The following is a 22,224-nucleotide window of genomic DNA, read 5'->3' as shown; positions in this document are numbered from 1 at the left end:
CCCATTGTGATTACTGCTAGTGTTCCTGACAGTCACACGAGTGGGAAGAAGAGGTTGAGGGGATTAAGGGAGGAGTCCAGGGAAACCCCAGGAAGGTCCCCAGTCACCCTGGAAAACTGGTTCAACTGGTGTCTGCGCCCATCCCAGAGAGCACAGGTGAAGCCTCTGGAGCCTGTGGAAAGGGGGTGCTGGGGCTTGGCCGGCCTCGGCCATGTCTAGAAGGCACCCCCAAGACCCCCACTGAGCTGGCCTACTTCCGACAGCCAGGGCCCAGCCCTCCAGCCCCATCAGTGTCCGCAGTGGCCCCTTGGCATCTCCACGGGACACCAAGATGGAGATTCCCGAGAGGGCCCAGTGCCACTTCTCAAAGGGCCTCCTGCTCTCAGGGGGAGCACCCCAGGGCTGAGGGGGGAAGGTGGGACTCAGCCCAGGGGTTGAGGTCTCCTCTCAGAAGAAGGGAAAGATTGCCAGGGAAGATGAAATTATTAGAGTAAAATGGGGGGGGGTGCTGGTTTGAGCTGTAGAATCACAGCCCCATACCCAATTTTACCTATGGAATTTTCTAGACTATCAGGACCAGGAAGATAAGAATGTTGTTTGTTTGTGGGGTTTCTTTGGAGGAGGGGTGTTTTATTCTTTTGTCTTATTTGCAATATCATACATAATCATCAAACTGCTGCTACAATGTTCACACCTATTACTGCAAATTCAAACTCCAAGGAAAACTCTTCCCGGGAATTTACTGAGGTCAGGGTCGGGCTGCCTGGTACAAAGCCAGACCATCATGAGGACAGGAATTTATCTGTATTTGTTTCCCTGTTATATCCCAAGTGCCTAGAAATCTAGGGAATTTTAGATATATCATATATAATTGGTACTGTAGCATAAATAATATGTAAGTCTGTAAGTCCTGGTTAGATGGATGAATGAATAAATTCAGAGAGCCCAACTGTTTAGAGGCAGACCACACATCATCTCGGCTGCCCCAAGATCCGCTGGACTAATGGGATGAGAAATGTGTGGCTTTCCTATCTGGGCTCCCACTCCTGAACCCAGTGCAGACATCACTCATCAATCCCAGCCCTGTTTCCAATGACAGCGGTCAGAGTCCTTGTCCCCAGATGAGGACATATAGGGAAGAAAATGCTTTTGTCCCTGCCCAATGCTTCTGACCTCAGGCCACCCCTGTAACTCCCCACAGCCTCATTCCTGGCCCTCTGGATCCCCCAAAGCTCCTGGGCTGCCCTCCACATCCAGAAGATTCCAGAGCATCCTCAAAAGGACCAGAACCTTCTCCTGTCCGTCCAGGGCATCCCAGGCAACTTTCAGGACTTCAATTGGTACCTGGGGAAGGAGGCCAATGGTGGCACGATGTTATTCACCTACTTCCCTGACCTCCAGCGGCCCCAGAGGGATGGCAGCGCCATGGGGCAACGTGACATCGTTGGCTTCCCCAGTGGGTCCATGCTGCTGTGTCGCATCCAGCCCACAGACAGCGGCACCTACCAGGTAGCTGTCACCATCAATCCTGACTGGACCATGAGGGCCAAGACCGAGGTCCAGGTGGACGGTGAGTGTTATGCTGCTGAGGGAGAAAGTGGGTAGGCTCATGCACCCCGACGCCTGCCATGGGTCAGGACCACTGCCCTATATTAACTCATTTGTATCTTTAAAAACAAAACAAACAAACAAAAAGTATGAGGGGCACCTGGCTGGCTCAGTCGGAAGAGCATGTAGCTCTTGGTCTCTGGGTCGTGAGTTTGAACCCCACACTGGGTACAGAGCTTACTTAAAAATAAACAAATAAATAAACTTTAAAATTAAATTAGGGGCACCTGGGGGGCTCAGTCGGTTAAGTGTCTGACCAGCTCAGGTCATGATCTTGGGGTCCTGGGATCGAGTCCTGTGTCAGGCTCCCTGCTCAGTGGGGAGCCTGCTTCTCCCTCTGCCCCTCCCCCACTTGTGCGCACACACACTCTCTCTCTCTCAGATAAATAAAATCTTTAAAATTAAATTAAATTTTAAAACCCTATGAAATGTGATATGTCATTTACATCTCAATAGAGCTGCAGGAATAAAATAACTTCTCAACCCTCCCGGGCAGACTTGGTCATTAACCATCCATGTCCCCAGAGGACTCTGATCAGCCCATTACCTCTGTGATTTTCATAATGTGCTCTGATGCATCACATTCCAAACATGTCTCACTAGGAGAGTAATTCTTCAAGTGAGAGAGTGAAAACATACTTGTCCAGCATCTACCACGGTGCGGGGGGATGCGGGGGGGGGGACACGCAGTAGGTTTTCAGTTAATGTTTGTTGAATAAAGAAATAAATGAAAACTTTCTCTTTTCTTTTGAAGAGAGAGAGTTGGTCAGGGGGCCAGAGGGAGAGAGAAAATCTCAAGCAGATCATGGAGACTGACTTGAGCTCGATCTCATGACCCTGAGATCATGACCTGAGCTGAAATCAAGAGGCAGACGCTTAACTGACCGAGCCACCCAGGTGGCCCTGAATGAAAACTTTCAAAACCAAAAACTCCATGAGGCAGCCCCATTATTGTCTTCATTTTACAGTTGGGGAAACTGAGGCACAGAGCGTGGTATGGCTGGGATTTGATCCCATGAAGTCACAATACCAGAGTCTGGGAGCTTAACTACTTCCTCTCAAAGCAGAGAAAGAAGGAAAAAAAGTCTCCTTGCCTTCATTCATATGTGGGATGCCAATAACGAGCATGTAAATAATAAATTAAGATCATATTTCAGAGACATTAACAATAATAGTTATCGCTAACATTATTTAGTGTTTATTACATGCCTACTGTATGTATAACTCATTTACTCCTCACTGCTGCCCTGTGAAGTGGGTAATATTATTGGACTCATTTTACAGATGAGGAAACTGAGGCACAGAGAGGTTATAATTTCCCCAGTTTAAAAAAAAATTAAACAGGATGATGTGATATGGGATGGGAAGTCATCAAGAAGGAGTGACATTTGAATAGAGGAAAGGAAGGGAGCCCTGAAGATTTCTGAGGGACAGAGTTCCTAGCAGAGGGAACCGCAAGTGCAAAGGCCCTGAGGTAAGGCTAGCTTAGTGTGTTCAAAGCATATAGACGGAAGGATGCCATGGCTATAAAGCAGTGAGCAAGTTGGGTGTTAGGAGTTGAGATCTGAGAGGCACACAGGGGCCAGGCTTGTTGGCCGTGGCGAGATTGAAAGAAGCCACTAGAGGGTTTTAAACAGAGGAGTGATCTGATTCCTCCAGTTTAACCCAGCCATGGTTAAGTGTGGGCTGAATCTCCATTCTATCCAGAAAGAAGCTGAGGCTCGGGTGGTTTAAGGCATGCCCCGAATATTAGGCATCCAGCCATCGAATCAGCAGCAGGGTTGAGATTCGAATGCAGGACTGCCTGAATGAGACACATAGCTGCCTCTGCAGATGCTGAGCTGCTCATTCACTTGTTCCTTCAGCAAAGCTTCCCCCAGTGCCTCTTCCTCAAGGCCGCCTCTGCGTCCAGACTGTACTGGGCTGTGCTGGGGACGCAGTGCAGACTGAGGCTGCCCTGGCCCTGCCCTTCCAGGGCTCACAGCCCAGTGGGGGAGACTGATATTAACTAATAATCACACACACAAAATAGATCATTATGCACAGTGCAGGGACCGTGAAGGAAAGGCACATACGGGGATGATGAGAGTGTAAATCGGGGGGTATAAGGGAGGTTGCCCTAGGAAGGTGATCCTTCAACAAAGCTTCAATGATGACTAGCAGTCCTAAGTAGAAGGGAAAGGAGCTTTGGGAGGTGTTTGGACAGAGGGCTTGGTCTGTGCAAAGGGCCTGTGGCAGGAAGCTGTAGGGCTCATGAACTGAGCTGGCAGGAGGCCAGCATGACTGAGGCAAAAGAACAGGAGGGGCATCCTCGGAGGCCAGAGCAGCGGGATGTATTCAAGCCAAGGCTCACGTTGTAAGGACAGAAGCTCTCTGCAACTGACTCACAGTGTAGGGAGCCTTGTAGGACCCCAGGGTAGCCTCCTGGGATGTTGGCTCCAAGAGCCCTGGGTTCACAGCTGTCTCCTCCAAGCCTAGAACAGGGACAGACACGCTGTTGCATAAATGAATGGGTGGGGAGCCCTTCAGAGCTGATGGGAAATAGAAGTTGTCAGAAAGGCAAGTGTCCCCTGCTCCTCCAGAGGGCGCCACCTCTGGCCTCATCTTGGCTCAGGGGCTCCATTCTCCTCTTCATGACCAGGGATTCCTGCCAGGCCTGAACTGGGTGTCAGCCCAGGCTTCTTTGCATATTCTGAATCTCCTCTTCCAAAATGCAGAGACAGAAAGACAGCTGGAGAGATAGACAGACAGATCAAGATAGAATTTGGTTGGTCTAGGGCGCCAAAGTGGCTCAGTCAGTTGAGCATTCGACTCTTGGTTTCAGCTCAGGTCTTGATCTCGGGGTTGTGGGATTGAGCCCCCTGCATAGGGCTCCAGGCTCGGCGGGGAGTCTACTTGTCCCTCTCTCTCTGCTCCCTGCCCCCCGCCCCGCGCTCATGCTCTCTCTCCCGTGCTCTCTCTCAAGTAAATGAATAAATAAAATCTTAAAAAAAAATAATAATAATAATAATAATAATAATAATAATAATAATAATCTGGTTAGTCCAACCTGGCCTGAGGTTTCCTTCGCCTTGAGTGAAGGGTCCACCCTTTGTCCAAGGGGGTGGGATCAAGTAGGTCAAACAAGATGGGGAGCCAGATGCCGGGGATCAGGGCGGGGAAGATGAGCAAGGACTCAACACCTGCTCTCCTCATAATAATCATAACATATATATCTATTATGGTTTTGTTCACCACTGAACCCCCAGTGCAGAGCAATGCTTAGCACACATTAGTTACTCCGTAAATACTTGTAACTCCTTCTCCCAGCTGTGAGCACTTACTCCCAGGCAACTCCAAGCGAAGCCCTTTGCTGACCTCACTTCATTGCATTCCCACAAGACCCCCGTCAGGCCCTGGGATGATCCCCATTTTATAGAGGGGCAAACAGAGGGCCCACCACCACGCAGCCGGGGAAGGCAGGAACCGAGGCCCCCGCTGGGTCTGAGTCCATGTCCCTGGCCCTCTGCCACCTGGCTTTTTCCCAGCCCCAGTGGAATCCACTCCCTCATGGGAAATGCCCTGGCTTCCCGAGGGCTGAACACAGGGAGCAGGGAAGCAAAATGATTCAGCAAAAGGAAGAGCAAAGGAAAAGGCGGAGGGGATGAGCCATAGGGTTGGGCACGTCCTCATGTCAGGTTGGGTCACCTCAGCAGCCAGGGCATTTCTATTTGAGGACAGCTTTGGCCCCAAATCCAGCCCCTGGCGGTGGGGACACAAGGTGGGGGGGATGGACTTGGCTGGCAGCTCTTCCTGTGTCCCGGGTAATTCCCACACTTTACCTGTCTCAATCATGAGGGGATTCGGTATGTCTTCAGTGGCTGCAACAGGAGCCAACCCTAGCAGGCATGTACAGAAAAGGGCTTAACGAAGGGTATTGCAGGCTCGCAGGACCCCAAGGAGGCTGGGAACCGGAAACAAGATGTAAACTACTTGCAGAATTCTCCTGCCTGGGCCAGCATTGCCCAAGGGTCAGCCCTGGGTCCAGAACCCCCGCCTGGGCACTGGGAAGCTGCATTCATTCAACAAACATCTATTGAGCACCTCCTGTGTGCCAGGCACTGAGGGTACGAAAGGTACAGACAGAGATCTCTGCCCTCATGAAGTTTATCTGCTAGTGGGCATGTCCCTGCCCAGGGACCTGGGTCACATGACACTGTCCCATGGAAAAAGAAGCTAAGAAAGCCAGTCTCTGGCAGAACTCCCAAAGGGGAGGATTCACAGCTCAGGGCAGACTGAAAACACAAGAAAGGCCCAGGACACATAGGTCCCCTGTGTACCGATGAGGAAACAGAGGCTCAGAGAGGTCCCACAGCCAGTAAGCAGCCCAAACCAGGCTTGGAAGCCAGAGCGGGATCACGGTCATTGACAGCTGGTGTCTGTTCTCCTGTAAATCCAGTGGTGGGCACTTGGGGGCCTTCAGGCAACCCTGTGCGGGCTCCCCAAAGCCTTCTGGGGCCTCTGACACCCAAGGCAGTTAATTACAAGCCCGGCACCCCTTTACTGAACATGTGCAGAGTGCTTCACACACATTTCTCCTTTGTGTCCTCCCTGCCACAGCAAGATGATCCCTCTTACACCGTTGGAGAAACTGAGGCACGGGGAGTTTAAGTAACTGGCCCAGGTCACTGAGCTAAGGGGCAGCAGGTGCAGGACTTGAAGTCTGGCCTGCGGGCTCCAGAGCCCACACTTTTAGGACTTTATTCTGCCTCATCATTAACAACCACTAAATGGCTGGTGTCATGGGTTTATATGACCTTTAGTCAAATGGCCAAACCTTTCAGAGCCTCTGTTCCCCTAAAATATCTGTAAGATGGGGGCAATCACACCTCCCACATGGATCGTTGTGAGGACTGGCTGACAAATCCATGTGAAGCTGTGGAAATCAACCAAGTCCCTCCAATGAGAAAAGCAAAGGCCATTTACTCAGAGCTTGCTGGAGTAAGGGAGTCAGCCCCTGTCATTTGCATCTGGGCAGAGATTCAAAGACAGGCAGACGGATGGGAAAGCTTCATAGTGGAAAAAAGAGAAGGCTTCAGCTGTGCCCTGATTGGAGGTTGTTGGCACGGGGAAGCTGGAGGCAACTGGTTACAGTGCATATTTGGCTTTCTTAGGAGCTGGTCCTAAGTTAGATGCAGGGACAAGAATTAGGGAAGCTGTTGGTTATTAATCAAGTCCTGGCCATTTAGGGTCAATCCTTACAGAAGTCACTGTTTGTCTTCCTGGATTGTCACTGGAGATAGCAATCTGGCTTCCTGCAAGTCTGACTCAAAGCAGGTTGGTGTCGTGGGCTGTTTGTAAGACGACTGGTCTTCTAGGCACGTTGGTCTTTGCTGCAGGTTGTGGATTGGAATTCTATTTTTGTATACAGTCTGACCATTGTCCACTTTTATAATGGTCTCTCAAAGCACTTTTTCAGATGTGTTTGTATCTACTCAAAAATACACGTGGATAAATCTGACCCACAGAAGAAGACCCAGATGATTCTTTGTTGGTAGAACTGATAGATGATCCCAGTGCCCAGGAAAGCGAAAAGCCAAAAAGAAAACCTTCAGTCCTGAAAGAAGAAACAGAATGCGGGGCTCTGTTCTAGTTAATTCTTGGTGCAGAGCAAACTCAGTGGTATAGAACAGCAACCATTTTATTATGTTCATGATTTCTGGGATCAGAAATTCAGACAGGGCACAAAAGAGATGGCTTGTCTACTTCATGATGTCTGGGGCCTCAGATGAGAAGACTCAAAAGGCTGAGACTGGCTCAAATGCTGGAGGCTGGAATCATTCAGAGGTGCCTTCACTCAGATATGTGGAGGCTCACCCTGGCTGTCAGCTGGAAACTTAGCTGGGGCTATCCACCAGATCTTTGTCAGGTGGTCTCTCCAATGTGACTGCTCGGTCTTCCTCACAACATGGAGACTGGGTTCTTGGGGAGGGCCAAGTGGAGAGCGAGTGTTCCAAAAGACCAAGGCAGAAACTCCGTGGCTTCTTCTGACCTAGCCTTGGAAGTCACACAGCATCACTTACATTGTATTCTTTTGATTACAACTAAGCCACTAAGATTAGCCAGATTTAAGGGAGGGGTATTAGATCCTTCTACTGGATAGGAGAATGGCAAGATCATATCACAGAAGAGATCCTGTCGCAATCAACTTTGGAAAAGACAGTGATTCACAGGTCTATGATAAAAGGCAGAAAATATAACAGGCTCTAAAAAGAGGACACTTAATCATGTGATTCAGGCAGGGTTCTTGCTACAGCAACAGAAACTGCTTCTCGCTGATTTAAGCAGAAAAGAAATCGATTCAAGGATCCTGAACAGCCCAAAGATTCTCCAGGATAGCAGGGAACCGAGCTTTGGAGGTGTTGTGTGTTGAATGTTGTCCCCTCAAAAAAAGACACTGAGTCCGAACCCTCAGCACATCAGAATATAACCTTACTTAGAAATAGCATCTTTATAGAGGAAATCAAGTTAAAATGAGATCACTGGAATGTATGTAAACTTGCCTGGGGTTCCAATGTTAGCAGCGATGTTCAACACCATGCTCTAAAGGCACCTTTGAATGAGCTAGCTGTCCATGTACGGAGGCTGCAAAGGAGGCTGGGAAATGTCTTTATTTCTGCCCAGCTCAAGTTCAGGGAGACATGATTAATGCCTTCAAGGTAGCAAGATGACTGCACGGTTGCCAAGCCTCTAGCTTTCAGCTTCCAGAACAAGAGATCCCTTCTCCTACCCACTCTGAACCACACCCCTTCACTTCACTCTGATTGGGCCAACCTGAACGAATCAGGAAGGCCAAAGGAATGCAGCACGCTGATTGGCTTAGGTCTGAAAGACGGCCCTTCCTGATGCAGTCAGTGTGACAAGGGAATAAGCTAAGGGAGCCCCCCCACCCCCACCCCGCCCAGGTTGCTGGAGGCGGGATCCATCCCTCCTGAAGGTCTGGAGGCTTCACAATGGTGGAGGAATGGAAGGAGCTGAGGAGACAGTACATGTCTGTAGCTGGGGCACAGGGGTGCAGAAGCACCTGGCTCCTGGGATCCCAAACAGACCAGGTTTGGCCATTCTGCAGACAAAATCCAAAGGGAGAGAGAGGAGGGGTGGTGAAACAAGAAAGGGATGTATTTCAGTGAAGCCAACCCCGGGAAGACAGCAGACTAGCATCCCAAACACTGCTTCCAAAGTGCTGAAAGTACTTCTAGGTTTATATTAGGAAAATGTGGGACACAGGTCAGTGGATACCTGCAGATGGGCAGTAAAGGTCGTCAGGTCAGTCATTGTCTTGGGGTCAGTTGGGAGGGATCTTGCTGCTTGAGGGGGTAGTTTCGGCTCCCATCACAGGATGCCTTGCACAGCGTCTTTTCCATGAGTTAAGAGAAAAGCTGGAAAGAAGAACTTAATAATTAGCAAGTACAGACTGAGGTCAGAATGGAGGTGATTGAAGTGCTCTTTTTTTTTTTTTAAGATTTTATTTATTTGAGAGAGAGAGAATGAGAGAGAGCGAGCACATGAGAGAGGGGAGGGTCAGAGGGAGAAGCAGACTCCCTGCCGAGCAGGGAGCCTGATGCGGGACTCGATCCTTGGACTCCAGGATCATGACCTGAGCCGAAGGCAGTCGCTTAACCAACTGAGCCACCCAGGCGCCCTGAAGTGCTCTTTTTTAAAGATTTATTTCTTTTTAAGATTTATTTATTTAACCCCCAAGCAGGGGGAGGGGCAGAGGGAGAGAGAAACTCTCAAGCAGACCCCTGCTGAGCAGGGAGCCTAGCACAGGGCTCGATCTCATGAGCCTGAGATAGTGACCTGAGTCGAAATCAAGAGTCAATGCTTAACCCACGGAGCCACCCAGGCGCCCCTGAAGTGTTCTTTCATGTCCCGTCTACCAACATGAATCAACTAATTGCATAATTAAGCAAGTAAGCTATGAAGGAAATGCCTATGAGGCACCTCCTTGGCCTGGGATTGTCAGAGAAGGCTTCCCTCCCAGAGGGAGCTGGGAATGAAAAAGTGAGCAGGAGTTATATATAGTGTGTGGAGAAGAGCATGCCAGGCAGAGGGAACAGCATGGACAAAGGCTGGGCAGCCCAGAGAGTGAGGAAGGGAGCTGTGGGTGATGGAACTGCGTGGCTGGACGGGGCAGCAGGGGCCAGAGTGAGCAGATCCAGGAGAAGGGGCTCTGGATGCTATAAGAAGACAGGGCAACAGGGTCGGGGTGGGGAGGACAGGAAGTGGGGGGGGGTTCCTTGAGTCAGCTGACCTGGCCTCGGCCCCACCCCACCTCCTGAGTCACTCACAGAAGCCACTGAATTTCCACTTGCTGTTGTGGGGATTCAAAAAGGTAGAAGATGGGGGCACCTGGCTGGCTCAGTCGGTAAAGCATGTGACTCTTGATCTCCGGGTCTTGAGTTCAAGCCCCATGTTGGGTGTGAAGCCAACTTAAAAATAAATAAATAATTAAAAGGTAGAAGGTGCAAAATTGCTAAGTTCCAGTTTACTCACCTTAAAATGGCACAGATCCTACTTTGTTGGATAATTGAAAGAACTCTGTGTGTGTGTGTGTGTGTGTGTGTATAAACTCATTCAATCTTCACAACAACCCTACAAGGTAGATACTCTTATTGTCCCCATTTCACAAATGGGAAGAGGCACAGAGAGGTTGAGTGATCTGCTCAAGGACTTGAACCCCCAGCATTCTGACCTCAGAGTCTATGAGCTTAGCTGCCAAGAAGGTCTGGGATATAACAGGTGTTCAGCTTGATATTAAAGGCTCGAGGTCCTCATGGTGGGGGTAAGAAGTCAGGTAGGCTTCATCCCAAACCTGGCAGGTAGTGTTTCAGAACCCCATGCATCAAGACCCTATGTCCTGCACAAAACAGGGCCCAGAACCGAATTCTTTCCCTAAAAGGATGGAGGTGTCAATCAACTGAGGTGAGAAAAAGCAGGCAGGTGGAGTGTGGTGGGGGAGTGGGTCAGGAGGTAGGTTTTAGATGTGCTGAAGATGGTAGGAAATCTTAGGAAAGCAGAGATTTTTGAGGTGGGGTGAGCCGAGGAGTTCCAGCCAGCGATGTTGAGTTTTATGTGCAGCAGAATCAACTGGATAGTTGGATGCTCAGCTCTGAAAAGCAGGAGAAAGCTCTGGGTTGGGGAAAGGAAACTGCACATCAGTGCTCTATGGACAGTCACTGATGCAGGGGTGAGGGGATTGGGGAGATCCTTCCAGGACATCTCACAGACCTCTCTTTCTCTCTCATACCCTCAGAAAAGCTTAAGGAGCTGCCCATTACACACCTGCCCCTGAGTGCTGGGATCATGGCTGCCATCATAATTGGGTTCCTTGTTGCTGGGTCCCTCTTCATTGGGTGCATTGCCCATCTCCTGTTAACAAGAGACTGGAGGGGCCAGAGCCACAGGTACAGGGGCCCCAGGCCTCTCTCTCCTCTCTTCTTCCTCTTCTTCCCCACCCCTTGGGTCCCACTGACTGATTCTTCCATGATTCATGTCATCTGACTCATACACAATCTCATCAAATCTTGGAACTCTTGAAGTGAAAATGATCTTTCTATCCTGTATTAGACAGAATTCTGCACTGCAAGGGACAGAAACCCCACCTTTGAATGGGCTTACAAAAAATTAGAAAATGTTTTGGTCCTGCATGAGCTTCAGGTATGGCTGGATCCAGGGACTCGATTTTGTCAAGAGACTCCTCCATACACCTCTCAACTCTGCTTTTCTCTGTGGTGGCTTCATTCTCAGTCAGAACCTCCCCTTGTGTGTGATAAGATAGCTCCTAGGGGCTCCAGGCTTATATCCCACCAGCTCAGCAGCCACAGAGGGAAGACCACACCTGGCTCCTGACACCTCCAACAAAAACCCCAGGGCTGCTTCTCACTGGCTTAACTCAAATCACATGTCCTTACGTGGACCAACCACTGTGGCCAGGTGCTGGAATATTCTGATTGGCCAAACCTGGGCTATTTGCACAGCTCTGGAGTCAGAGAACAACCCAGCTCCACATGACTAAATGGATTCAGGGTGGGGAGGGTTCCCCACCCACCCCCACCCACCCCCACCCCCTGGACCCAAAGCAGGGTGGGGAAACAGACACTATTGCCAAAGAAGCAGAGTGGATGGTGGGCAGGCAAAAGCATCAGATGGTGCCTACTTCTGTATGGGGGAGAGAGGCAGGGGCCTATTTTTCCCAGGAAACAGTCTATTCATGGAAAATTCCTTCCTTATGAGATCAGCCTCTTCAGAACTTTGTCTCCTGACTTTGGTTCTGAGCTGTTTGCAAATGTGTAGTTTTTCTGCTCTCTCTAATCCCGGGGAAATGAAGGCAGCACCCTTTTCTCCTCCGCCGCCTCCTTCATTTTTGCAACTTTTCTATAAGTTTGAAATATTTCCAAAGAGAAATTCCTCTTCCTATTCTCTCCCTTAGGTGCTGTGGTCTCTTGATCTCTTTCTCCCAACACGCTCCCATTTAGGGGTGGCAAACAGCTTTCACTTCCTACTATGTGCCCTAGAGAGCTTGGTGGAAAGGGAGTTGGAGGTGGTGTCTGAGTGCAGTGGGAACGGATGCTGTGATTGATTAATCATGTCTGCCACGGCTGTAACAAGGGTATTGGAATAACCTAAGCCATCCCTGTTAGCCCTCTTTCTTAGCTTGCAGGTGGTATGAAAAGAGGCAATGCTGGTCCATAACCCTCCTGGGAGCTTCCCAGGTGTAGTCTGAAACCAGCCCCCAAACACAGAGGGCTGGAGAGGCAGGCCTCTCCAGGTTGGCATATGGTAGTTTCAATAAGCAAAGGGAACTTGCATACTAGGCTCCGGGGGCAGCAAGATGAATGGATCCCCACACCGACCCTCCAAATCTTTTTTTTTTTTTTAAGATTTTATTTTTTATTTATTTATTTGACAGAGAGCGACACAGCGAGAGAGGGAACACAAGCAGGGGGAGTGGGAGAGGGAGAAGCAGGCTTCCCGCCGAGCAGGGAGCCCGATGCGGGGCTCAATCCCAGGATCCTGGGATCATGACCTGAGCCGAAGGCAGATGCTTAACGACTGAGCCACCCAGGCGCCTGACCCTCCAAATCTTACAAGTTTATAAAGAAGCCCCAACTGGGCTCAGCCAGGCACACCATGTAGCTGTCCTCAGCATCATACACCATCTCAAGGCCACGTCCTTGGAACAGCCTCTGGGAGCGGAAAAGGCAGGAACCCACACTCCAGGGACAGGGGAGGTGGTGAGAAGCCTCCGAGTGCCCGTGTCTGGTTCACGGGTCAATCAGGGGTCACATCTTTTTCATGCCTGTCCCCCTCGGTGGGTAGTTTGCCGTGGTCTCTAGAGACAACTAAGGCTTAGAGACATGAAATCATTTGCCAAATGGCTTAGAACTGGCCTGTGAGTGGCAGCAGGTCCCTGAGATGGGAACCCACACCTGAGTGACTTGTAAGAACCAAAACTGGACTCCACTCGTCCGGACCTGCTGGCCGGCTTTCTTTCCGCTACTGCCAGTGATTCTCAGAGAATCTCACAGATCCTCAAAGTGCTGGCAGGGCCAGAGGCAACTTGATGTGGCATTCTGGGCCATAGTATTAAAAAATAAATAAAAATTTAAAAAAAACCGCAAAATGAAAATATTTCAATACGTGGAAATGTTTACAAATGAAGGGCCGTGATGCATGCACCTTACCCTCAGATGGTTCAGGAAAACAAAATATGCATGGGAGAAACAGAAGGAGAGAGAGAGCAGACACTGAAGCAAATGGAATAAAAACAATTGTTTAATGTGAGAAAAATTACACAGATGTTCTTTGTGCCGTTTTTGCAACTTTTCTATACGTCTGAAATATTTCCAAAGAGAAATTCCTTTTCCTATTCTCTTTGTAGCATTCTGACTATGGCAAGAGAATATCTCATTCTGGTTCTAGTCAGCTTCTAATGCCCTTCTAACACTTGCTAGCTTTTCCCAAGAGAAAACTAACAACCCTATCGAGACACAGATTTAACCCACTGTTTGGCCTTTCTTCATTTTCCCCATCACTTTCTATTTACGTCCGGTTTCATTACAATATGGCAGCATCTGACTGTGTCCCGCTTCCACTCCCACCCCCACAGTCTGTTCCCCATTCAGCAGCCAGAAAGATCTTGTGAAAATCAGTCAGCTTAGGTCCCTCGGAGTTGAGGCCAAAGTCCTCACCGTGGACACAAGACCTAGCTTGACCTGCTGCCTCCCTCTGACCTCACCTCTAGCCCCTCTCCCCCTCACTCTCTGTCCCAGCCATACGCCTCCCTTTGCTGTTCCTGTTCCTGCCCCAGGGCCTTTGCACATGCTGTTAGAGCTCTCTTCCCATGATTTCTGCAAAGCTGGTCTCCTTGCCTGCATCAGGCCTTTGCTCAAATGTCGCCTTCTCCGTGAGGCACCCCCACACCATCCTACTTGAAATTGCACACACACCCCCTCCACCCTCTGCCTCTTTCCATCTTCATTTTCCTATAGCATTTTTCACTCCCTGACATTCTACTGTCAGTCATTTACTGGACCTCTCTCTCTCTCTCTCTCTCTCTCTCTCTCCCCCCTAGAGTGCCCACTCCAGGAGGCCAGGGCTCTTTGTCTGTCTTGTTCCCAGCTGTGTCCCCAGTGCCTTCAACAGGATCCAGCCCATGGTCCATGTTCCGTAAATATGTGTTCAGTGAAATAATGAATTTGCTGCAGTGATGCTGAGTGTACTTTTTAAATAAAGGTATTCAAAAGAGCTGATTCAAAGAGAAATATTAAGGAAATCGTGAAACAGGTGGATGGAGCAGAATCATCTAGATGGTCTGCCTAAATAGTGACATTAGGGAAACATTACTCACTGGCATATGGTGGCAGCTGGGGAAACTGAGGAAGGGCTCTGTGACTGGAGATTGTGGGAGAAGAGGCGGGGATGGGGCAGGTCTTGTCCTAGCTCACTCTGAAGCAGGGACCATCTCTCTCTCTGATGGACTGATGGGCTTTCCAGTTTCTCTGAGTCTCTCTCCACCCACCTGAGCGGCTTACTACCCTAATATTGGTTCTCTCCATATGTCCCCAGGTTGACACCCACAGAGAAGCCAGAGGTGCACCCCAATCACAATGCCAGTAAGCCAGAGGTCCCTGTGGCTAAAGCCCCTCCTCCAGGCTTCTTCCTCTTCTCCCCACCAGCCACACACACCCTTGCCCTCCCTCACTAGGGGTCTCCCAATCACTTGCCCCACCCAGACCTCTCTGGGGCCCCCCAGACTCAGCCCACAGACTCTGAGGACATCAGCACTCACGCCAAACCTGCTTTTCCTCCTCTTCTCAGTGCCTGGCACATCCAGTCTCGATGGTTCCACTCCCGGGTCCCCACACCCAACTCTTTGCTGGGCTCCCCGCCTCCAGGCTGGCCTCCACCCCATCCCCAGGCAGAGTGCTTCTAGAACTCTCACCCTGTCACTCCTCTGCTCAGAGGCCCTCCATAGCTCCCCAGGGTCCTTAGGACAAAGTCAGCCTCTTTAACATGGCTCTCTAGACTCCCATAAACTGGTCCCCACTGTCTTTCCTGGCTTCATTTCCCACATGTAACAATCCCATCCTCAAAAACAAAACAATATAAAATAAACTATATATAATCCAGACAGACCAAGTATATCACAGCTCCTCAAACATGGCAGGCTATCTCCTGCCAGCCACTCCCTCCTGCATTTGCATGGTTCTCGCTTCTCTTTCCAGTCTCAGATGTCCCCTCCTCCAGGAAGCCATCCCTGACTCCCCTCCAGGAGCCCTCTGGGCTCCCCCACTTGGCCCTACCCACTCTGGGTCATCCCTATCTGGGGACAGATCTGTCTCCCCCACTGGACTCTGAGCCCTGGGAGGTCAGGGCCAGCGCTGCCTCAGTCTCGGCTGTGTCCCCAGCACAGGGCTGGGCAAGGAGAGGGATTTGCACAAATGTTAGCTGAATAAATGACCACTGACAGCAGCTAGCATGGGCCTGTGGGCCGCGCGTCAGCCAGGTCCGCCCTTGTCCTCTGTTTCAGGTGACCAGAACATCTATGAAGTGATGTCATCTCCGACCCTCCTGGTGTCTCCCCCCGGTGACATGAGGTCCATGAACACCTCCATGGTGAGTCCCACCCCCTTCCCCAAAGCCCCACCTGCTGCTTCCCCCAGGAGTTCGCTGTGGCGCTGGCACCTTGTCCCCACACTGCAGGAACGTGGCTCACCCTGGGATGCTCCCTACTTTAAAACCACCGGGAAAAGGGACTGGAAGGACACAACATAAGGAGCATTAGTCTCTGGGGCGATGGGGACTTGGGACTGGGAAGCCAGGTCTGTCCTCACAGCAAAGGTCCAAGGTAGGAGGGTGTCAGGATGCTGGGGGCCTGGCTCACCCATGCTCTTCCCTCGCAGCCCCTGCCCCAGCAGCAGCCAGAGCCGGAGAACCACCCCAACCAGGTGTGGAGCCGGGATGAGGGAGGGGGTCTCGATGGGGGGGGCATCCTCACCAACCGCCCACCTGCTCTCTGAGCTGTAGCTCCCCCGGAAGCACAGCACAGTCTCTCCCCTTCTGGGGTTGTACCTTCCTCCTTCTTAGAAGGATTCCAAGGCTGCAGGTCCCAGCCCATCTCCATCCCCTCCTGTCTGCCCCTGGATCTCTGTGTCCATGCGTCTGTCTATGTTTCTCTGCATTTCTGTACACCTCTCAGGGCATCTCCTGCTCTTGCTGTCATTCTCTGGCTCCCCATGTCCTTTTATCTTTCCCTCTCTCTCTCTATCTCTTCACCCATCTTTGTTTCTTGATGTCTCTCTCACTCTCTCTCCTTCTCTGTGCTCCTGTCCCTCCTGGCTCTCCATCCCCGTCGCCCTGTGTCCACCCCTTTCTCTGGCCCTCCCGGTACCTGGTGCTTCCTGCCTCTGCACGCCTCTCTCTTTCCACCATTCTCTCTGGGTGTGTTCTCTGCTCCCCCTCTCTCCCATCCCTCAGCCTCTGCCTGGCTCCCCTGACCCCCACCCACAATCCCTCTCTTCCCCTCCCCCCCAGGACCTGCTGAACCCTGACCCTGCCCCTTACTGCCAACTCTTGCCAACCCCCTGAAGAGGCCCCTGGAAGAGCGAAAGCCTCAGCCCTCCCCTGGGGGCCTGGTGCCCACAGAGAAGCCACACCAGAGACCCCACAGGACCAGGCCACCACGGCCAGAGGCTGACAAGGTGGACTCAAATGAAGACTCAGCACAGCATCAGGCACGGGCAAGAGATCATGATGGGCCCAGCGCCTCTCTGACCCTCTGAGTATATAACCCGCCCTCAACTCTGGTCCATCCAGCAAGCTGGCCTGGGCCTCGTGCCTGGGAAAGGCAGGCTCTTGCCTTCTCCTAACCCAAAGTACCCCCCCACACACACACACACACTGGATATTTGGGGGTGAGGAGAGTGGTCTCAGGCCTGCCTCAAGCCAGACCTCACAGGCTCCTACTCTCTGGGCTTCTACCTGTCGGCCCACAGCGCCCCACCCCTGCTCCCTGCTTGTCCTTGGAACCCCTTCCCCTGGGGACAAGGCAGCCCCCCACCACACAGGTCCCAAAGGATAAGGCGCAGGGAGGTCTGGCCTCCCAGGCCCGTGGCCCCCGATGACAGTCCTGACCAGTGACCACAGCTGTGAAACCCCTTCCCTGCTTGAGAGTCAGTCTCTCAGAACCTGTGGCCAATTTCTGCCTGTTGCCCCCAACCCTGAATCATACCAAGGCCCTCAGGGCAACAGCTCCCTTTCCTACCCCCTCCCAGCACCCCCATCCCAAATGTGGGCCCAGTCTGTCGCCCCTTAATTTATTCACTCATTCAGCAATAAATAAACCATGTGTTATGCACAGTTCTGGATCCTGCAGCTTTGACAGGGAACAAAAGAGACAAAAACTGTTCTCCTAGAGGAACACTGTGGCAGAGGAGAGAGTCAGCAATCAAAGTAACCAACGTACGGAAGCCACGTAGGGATCTGGAGGGAGAGCATTCCAGGCAGAGGAAGCAGCAAGTGCAAAGGCCCTGAGGCAGGAGTATGCCTGGGGAGTTCGAGGAGCAGCAAGAGGCCAGGGTAGTGGGAGCGGAGGAAGGAAGGGGGAAAGGGTGGGAGGTGAGGTCAGGGAGATGGGGAGCAGCAGATAGTTCAGGGCACAGAGTCCCCCCACATAAGGCACAGCAGACTGTCACTTTTGCTCTGGGAGCTGAAAATAAAGACCGTGTGGCCGGGGATGCCTGGGTGGCTCATTCGGTTAAGTGTCTGCCTTTGGCTCAGGTCATGATCGAGCCCCACATCTGGCTCCCTGCTCAGCGGGGAGTTTGCTTCTCCCTCTGCCTGCCCCCACCCTGCTTGTGCTCTTTTTCTCTCTCTCTCTCTCTGACAAATAAATTAATAAAATCTTTTTAAAAAGACCATGTGGCAGGTTGAATAAAGTCTTGTATGTGCTAACGCCCTGTGAATGTTACCTTACACGGCAGAAGGGACTGAGCAGGTGTGATGGGGTGAAGGATCCTGAGATGGGGAGATTATCCCGGATGACCCCTCTGGGCCTGAAATATAATCACAAGGGTCTTTGTGAAAGGGACCCAGGGGGAGAGAAGGAGCTGTAAGAAAGGAGACAGAGATTGGAGTGATACCGGACTCTAAAGATGGAGGAAGGGCCCCAAGGCCACACTGAGTCAGAGTGACGTGATGGGAGAAAGACTTCACGGGCCCTTGCTGGCGTGGAAGACAGAAAGAGGCCACGAGCAGAGCCCAGAAGCTGGAAAGGACAAGAACCCATATCCCCCCCCCCCCCAGAACCTCCAGAAGGCAACCCAGCCCCGCCGACACCTTGATTTTGGCCCCGTGAGACCCATTTCGGACTTCGGACTTCCCGAACTGGAATCGAATAAATTCCTGTTATTTTAAGCCACTACACACTTGTGGGAACTTGTTACAGCTGCCACGGGAAATTAACGTAGAGGATGAGGACGAATTCGCAGGAAGGGAAGTTGCATCTCCTGCTGACTCAATACTCGAATACTCCCTGTAAGGATTTCTCCATCCCCAGACCTCTAGGGACACCCTGATCTCCTGCTTCCGAGAAGGTCAACCAGGTCAAGGCATGGGCAGGGTCGGCCCCAGCACTGGCCACTCTGGTGCAGAGTGTCTGCCTTCCTCTCCTCTTTTCCAGCAACCCCTCGTCAAACCCCAGTATTTGTTCTTTCCTTTTCCTCAGTAATAGGGTTTTGAACCAAGAGCATGGCTGCTGAGCAGAAAAACTACATTTCCCAGTTTGCCCTGCAGCTTGAGATAACCATGTGACTAACTCCCGGCCAATGGGATGTGAGCAGAAGTGATAGCTGCGCACAGTCCTCAAGTCACACCCTTAAAGGGAGAGCATTCCCCCTTCCCAGAGGCTGAGGATGGGGTGGTGAGAGCCATCTCGGATCACATGGACAGGGGCGCACAGGGCCAGGTCAGAGGGAGCTGGGGCAGGGACAGCAACGGGGACAGAGCCACCACGCCAGGTTAGATAAGTTACCTGGGAGAGAAAGACTTCTCTCTTGTGCAAGCTACCATTACTTTGGGATTCTTTGCATCCACGTCCTTCTAAAACTTGATTCATACAACCCCCACCTTCATGACGACAGTATTGGGGGGCCTGGGTGGCTGTCGTTAAGCGTCTGCCTTCTGCTCAGGTCATGATCCCAGGGTCCTGGGATAGAGCCCCGCATCGGGCTCCCTGCTCCGCTGGAAGCCTGCTTCTCCCTCTCCCACTCCCCTGCTTGTGTTCCCTCTCTCACTGTCTCTCTCTCTGTCAAATAAATAAATAAAATCTTAAAAAAAAAAAAAAAGACACTATTTTTTTAAGAGTAAGCTCTCTGAGCCTGATTGCTCGCTTAGTATCAACCCTGATATCGACGGAATTGCATCCCCCAAAATGTGTATGTTGAAACCCTAACCCTCCCTGGGACTGTATTTGGAGACAGAACCTTTCAAAAGGGAGGGGACATGGCAAAGCATGCAGGCTTTTAAAGGCTTTCACCCAGAAGTGACACGCCCACCCACATCTCCTTGGCCAAAGGAAGGCACATGATACACTCTAATGTCAAGAGCGCTGGGCAGGTGCAATGCTACCATATATGCAGAATAGGGGAAACGGGGGTGCCTGGGGGGCTCAGTTCTGTTGAGCATCTGTCTTCGGCTCAGCTCTTGATCCCAGGGCACTGGGATAGAGTCCCGCATCGGGCTCCCTGCTCAGCTGGCAGCCTGCTTCTCCCTCTCCCTCTGCCTGCTCCCCCTGTTCGTGCTCTCTCTCTCTCTCTCATACTCTCTCTCTCATACTTTCTCAAATAAATAAAATCTTAAAAAAAAAAAAATAGGCAAGACCGATATGCACGAACAGCCCAATCAATACGCCATCATGACTCACACCAGAGCCCACATTCTCAACCACTATGTCTCCCTGAGAAAACTTCCCAGGAAGACCTGCTCTCCTCCACCTCTTCATTCAATGACTCATTCATTCATTCAGCAGGTGCTGGACCAGGGTGGCAGGCACGGCTGGGGGACGAAATGCACAGAGCCAAAAGATATTTAGAACAAAACATTGACAGAATTTGGTCCTGGGTGAGATGTCCGGGGATGAGGCAGGAGGATGTCACAAACGTGTTGGTTCATCAGCTCAACAAACATTTATTGATCACCTGCTGTGTGCAGTTGTTATCACCAAGGACACAACAGAGATCCCTGCCCTCAGAGAACTGACAACCAATGGCATCAAACATAATTTCCAGGGGAGTGATGTTACGAAGGAGAATGAGCAGGTTCCCAGAAAGCTGGGGGTGGGGCTGGAGTGCGGGAGCCCTGCCCCGTGTCTGACTTGCTGATGGAAAGCAGGGGCAGTGGCGGCATTCACAGTGCAAGAGGGTCAGGTTTGCAAGGAGGGAAAACGTGTCCACGCGAAAACTTGTACACAAATGTTCACAGCACTGCTCATAATAGCCAAAAAGTGAAAACAACCCAAACGTCTGTCAGCGGGTGAATGGAGAAACAAAACATGGTGTATCCAGATAGTGGGATATAGTGCGGCCATAAATAAGGACCAAAGTACTGGGCCATGCAACAACGTGAATGAACCTTGAAAACCTGATGGTGAGTGAAAGCAGCCAGACACAAAAAGTTACATATTGTCTGATTTCATTGATGGGAAATGTCCAGAACAGACAAATCCATAGAGACAGGAAGCTCAGACAGCTGAGTGGTTGCCAGGAGCTGGAGGGACAGGGGGATGGAGAGTGCCTAATAAGGGGTACAGGGTTTCTTTTGGGGGGGATGGAAATGTTCTAAAATTGATCATGCAGATGGTTGCACAACCCTATGAACATATTAAAAACACTGAATTGTACACTTTAAATGGGTGAATTGTCTGGTATGTGAATTATATCTCAATAAAACCAAGAAAGAGAAGCGAGGGAGAGAGGGAGGGAGGGAGGGAAGAGGGTAGGTTTGGGAAGTCGGTTTTGAATTCATTTCGGTGTGTTGGGAGAAGGCAGCTGGAGACCCGGGGGGCGGCGAGGGGTGGGGACAGTGAACATGGGTGCATCCTGAAGCATGGCCGCCCCAGAAATGTCATCTTTTATCACTGGTTGGGATTTAAGTTGGTTGGATCCGTCCTCTCTGCCAGACTTGCAGGCAGGGCCCATGTCAACGCAGAGCCAGCAGGGGGCAGCAGAGGACCACGCAGACCCACGGACCGGCACACTGGCTGCTTGGAGGACCTCCCCACCCCACCTTGGGGCACCTGTCCCCAGCCTCTGGCCCTTTGTTTACCCTTCTGAGAGCCCAGAGAATGCACCCAGTTGCCCAGACCCAAAACCTGGGCTCCTCCTTCCCTCAGGGAGGGGTAAACACCAGAACCTACCTCCTAGGCCTCCTGAGCTTGGGATCTCTACAGCCCAGCCCTGGGCCAGGTCGTGTCCCTCCTGAGCTTGGGATCTCTACAGCCCAGCCCTGGGCCAGGTCGTGTCTCCCCATCACCTTCCCAGCCTCCTACCTGGTCTCCTGCCCTTTCCTATCCTCCCACCACAAGACAGCCCAAGGGAGCTTTCTAAATCCCAAACTCAGTTCTGCCCCTCCCTGCTCGGAACCATCCATGGCTCCCCAGTGCCCTTAAAGTCCAGGCTTCTCACGATAGCCTGCAGATCCCTGGGAGTTCTGGCTCCTGGAGTCCCCTCAGCCTCCCTCTCAACACCCCTGACCTTCACCCCCACCCTGTGGTCTGGGGTCTATCATCCACCACACTGAACTGCTTCCAGGCCCTCCACATTCTGCTCCCTGTGCTGGGAGCGTGGCCACAGGCACGGTGCTCCACCCTGCCGGCCCCACCCCCATTCATCCTCCCGGTCTCAACTCAGACACCTCTTCCTCCAGGAAGCCCTCCCTGACTGTCAAGCTGGGTCAGGTCCTTCTCCTGAGTTCCTCTGCCTCAGCCCTGCCCACTCTGGGTGGTCACTGTCTAGAGATTTGTCTTGCCACTGGACTATAAGCCCCGGAAGGGCAGGGCCAACCAAGGCTGCCTGG

At 51.5% G+C, this 22,224-nt stretch overlaps 1 protein-coding gene and 1 non-coding gene across 2 annotated transcripts; one reads left to right on the top strand and one right to left on the bottom strand.

Moving 5' to 3' along the window:
* The first annotated feature begins 331 nt into the window (after positions 1 to 331).
* On the top strand, positions 332 to 16,740 carry CEACAM19 (CEA cell adhesion molecule 19). The gene is made up of 8 exons (XM_021681064.1): positions 332 to 383; positions 1,199 to 1,570; positions 10,904 to 11,054; positions 14,225 to 14,308; positions 14,719 to 14,765; positions 15,683 to 15,792; positions 16,068 to 16,100; positions 16,687 to 16,740. Exons 1-8 carry the CDS (start codon positions 332 to 334, stop codon positions 16,738 to 16,740), a joined length of 903 nt encoding a protein of 300 aa, XP_021536739.1.
* LOC123323310 lies at positions 642 to 783 on the bottom strand. The gene has a single exon (XR_006539324.1).
* Positions 16,741 to 22,224: the final 5,484 nt, after the last annotated feature.

The sequence above is a fragment of the Neomonachus schauinslandi genome, chromosome 16 (assembly GCF_002201575.2).
Source record: "Neomonachus schauinslandi chromosome 16, ASM220157v2, whole genome shotgun sequence".
Taxonomy (NCBI): domain Eukaryota; kingdom Metazoa; phylum Chordata; class Mammalia; order Carnivora; family Phocidae; genus Neomonachus; species Neomonachus schauinslandi.
Note: the sequence above shows the minus strand (reverse complement) of the source record. Positions and strands in the feature narration are given on the sequence as shown.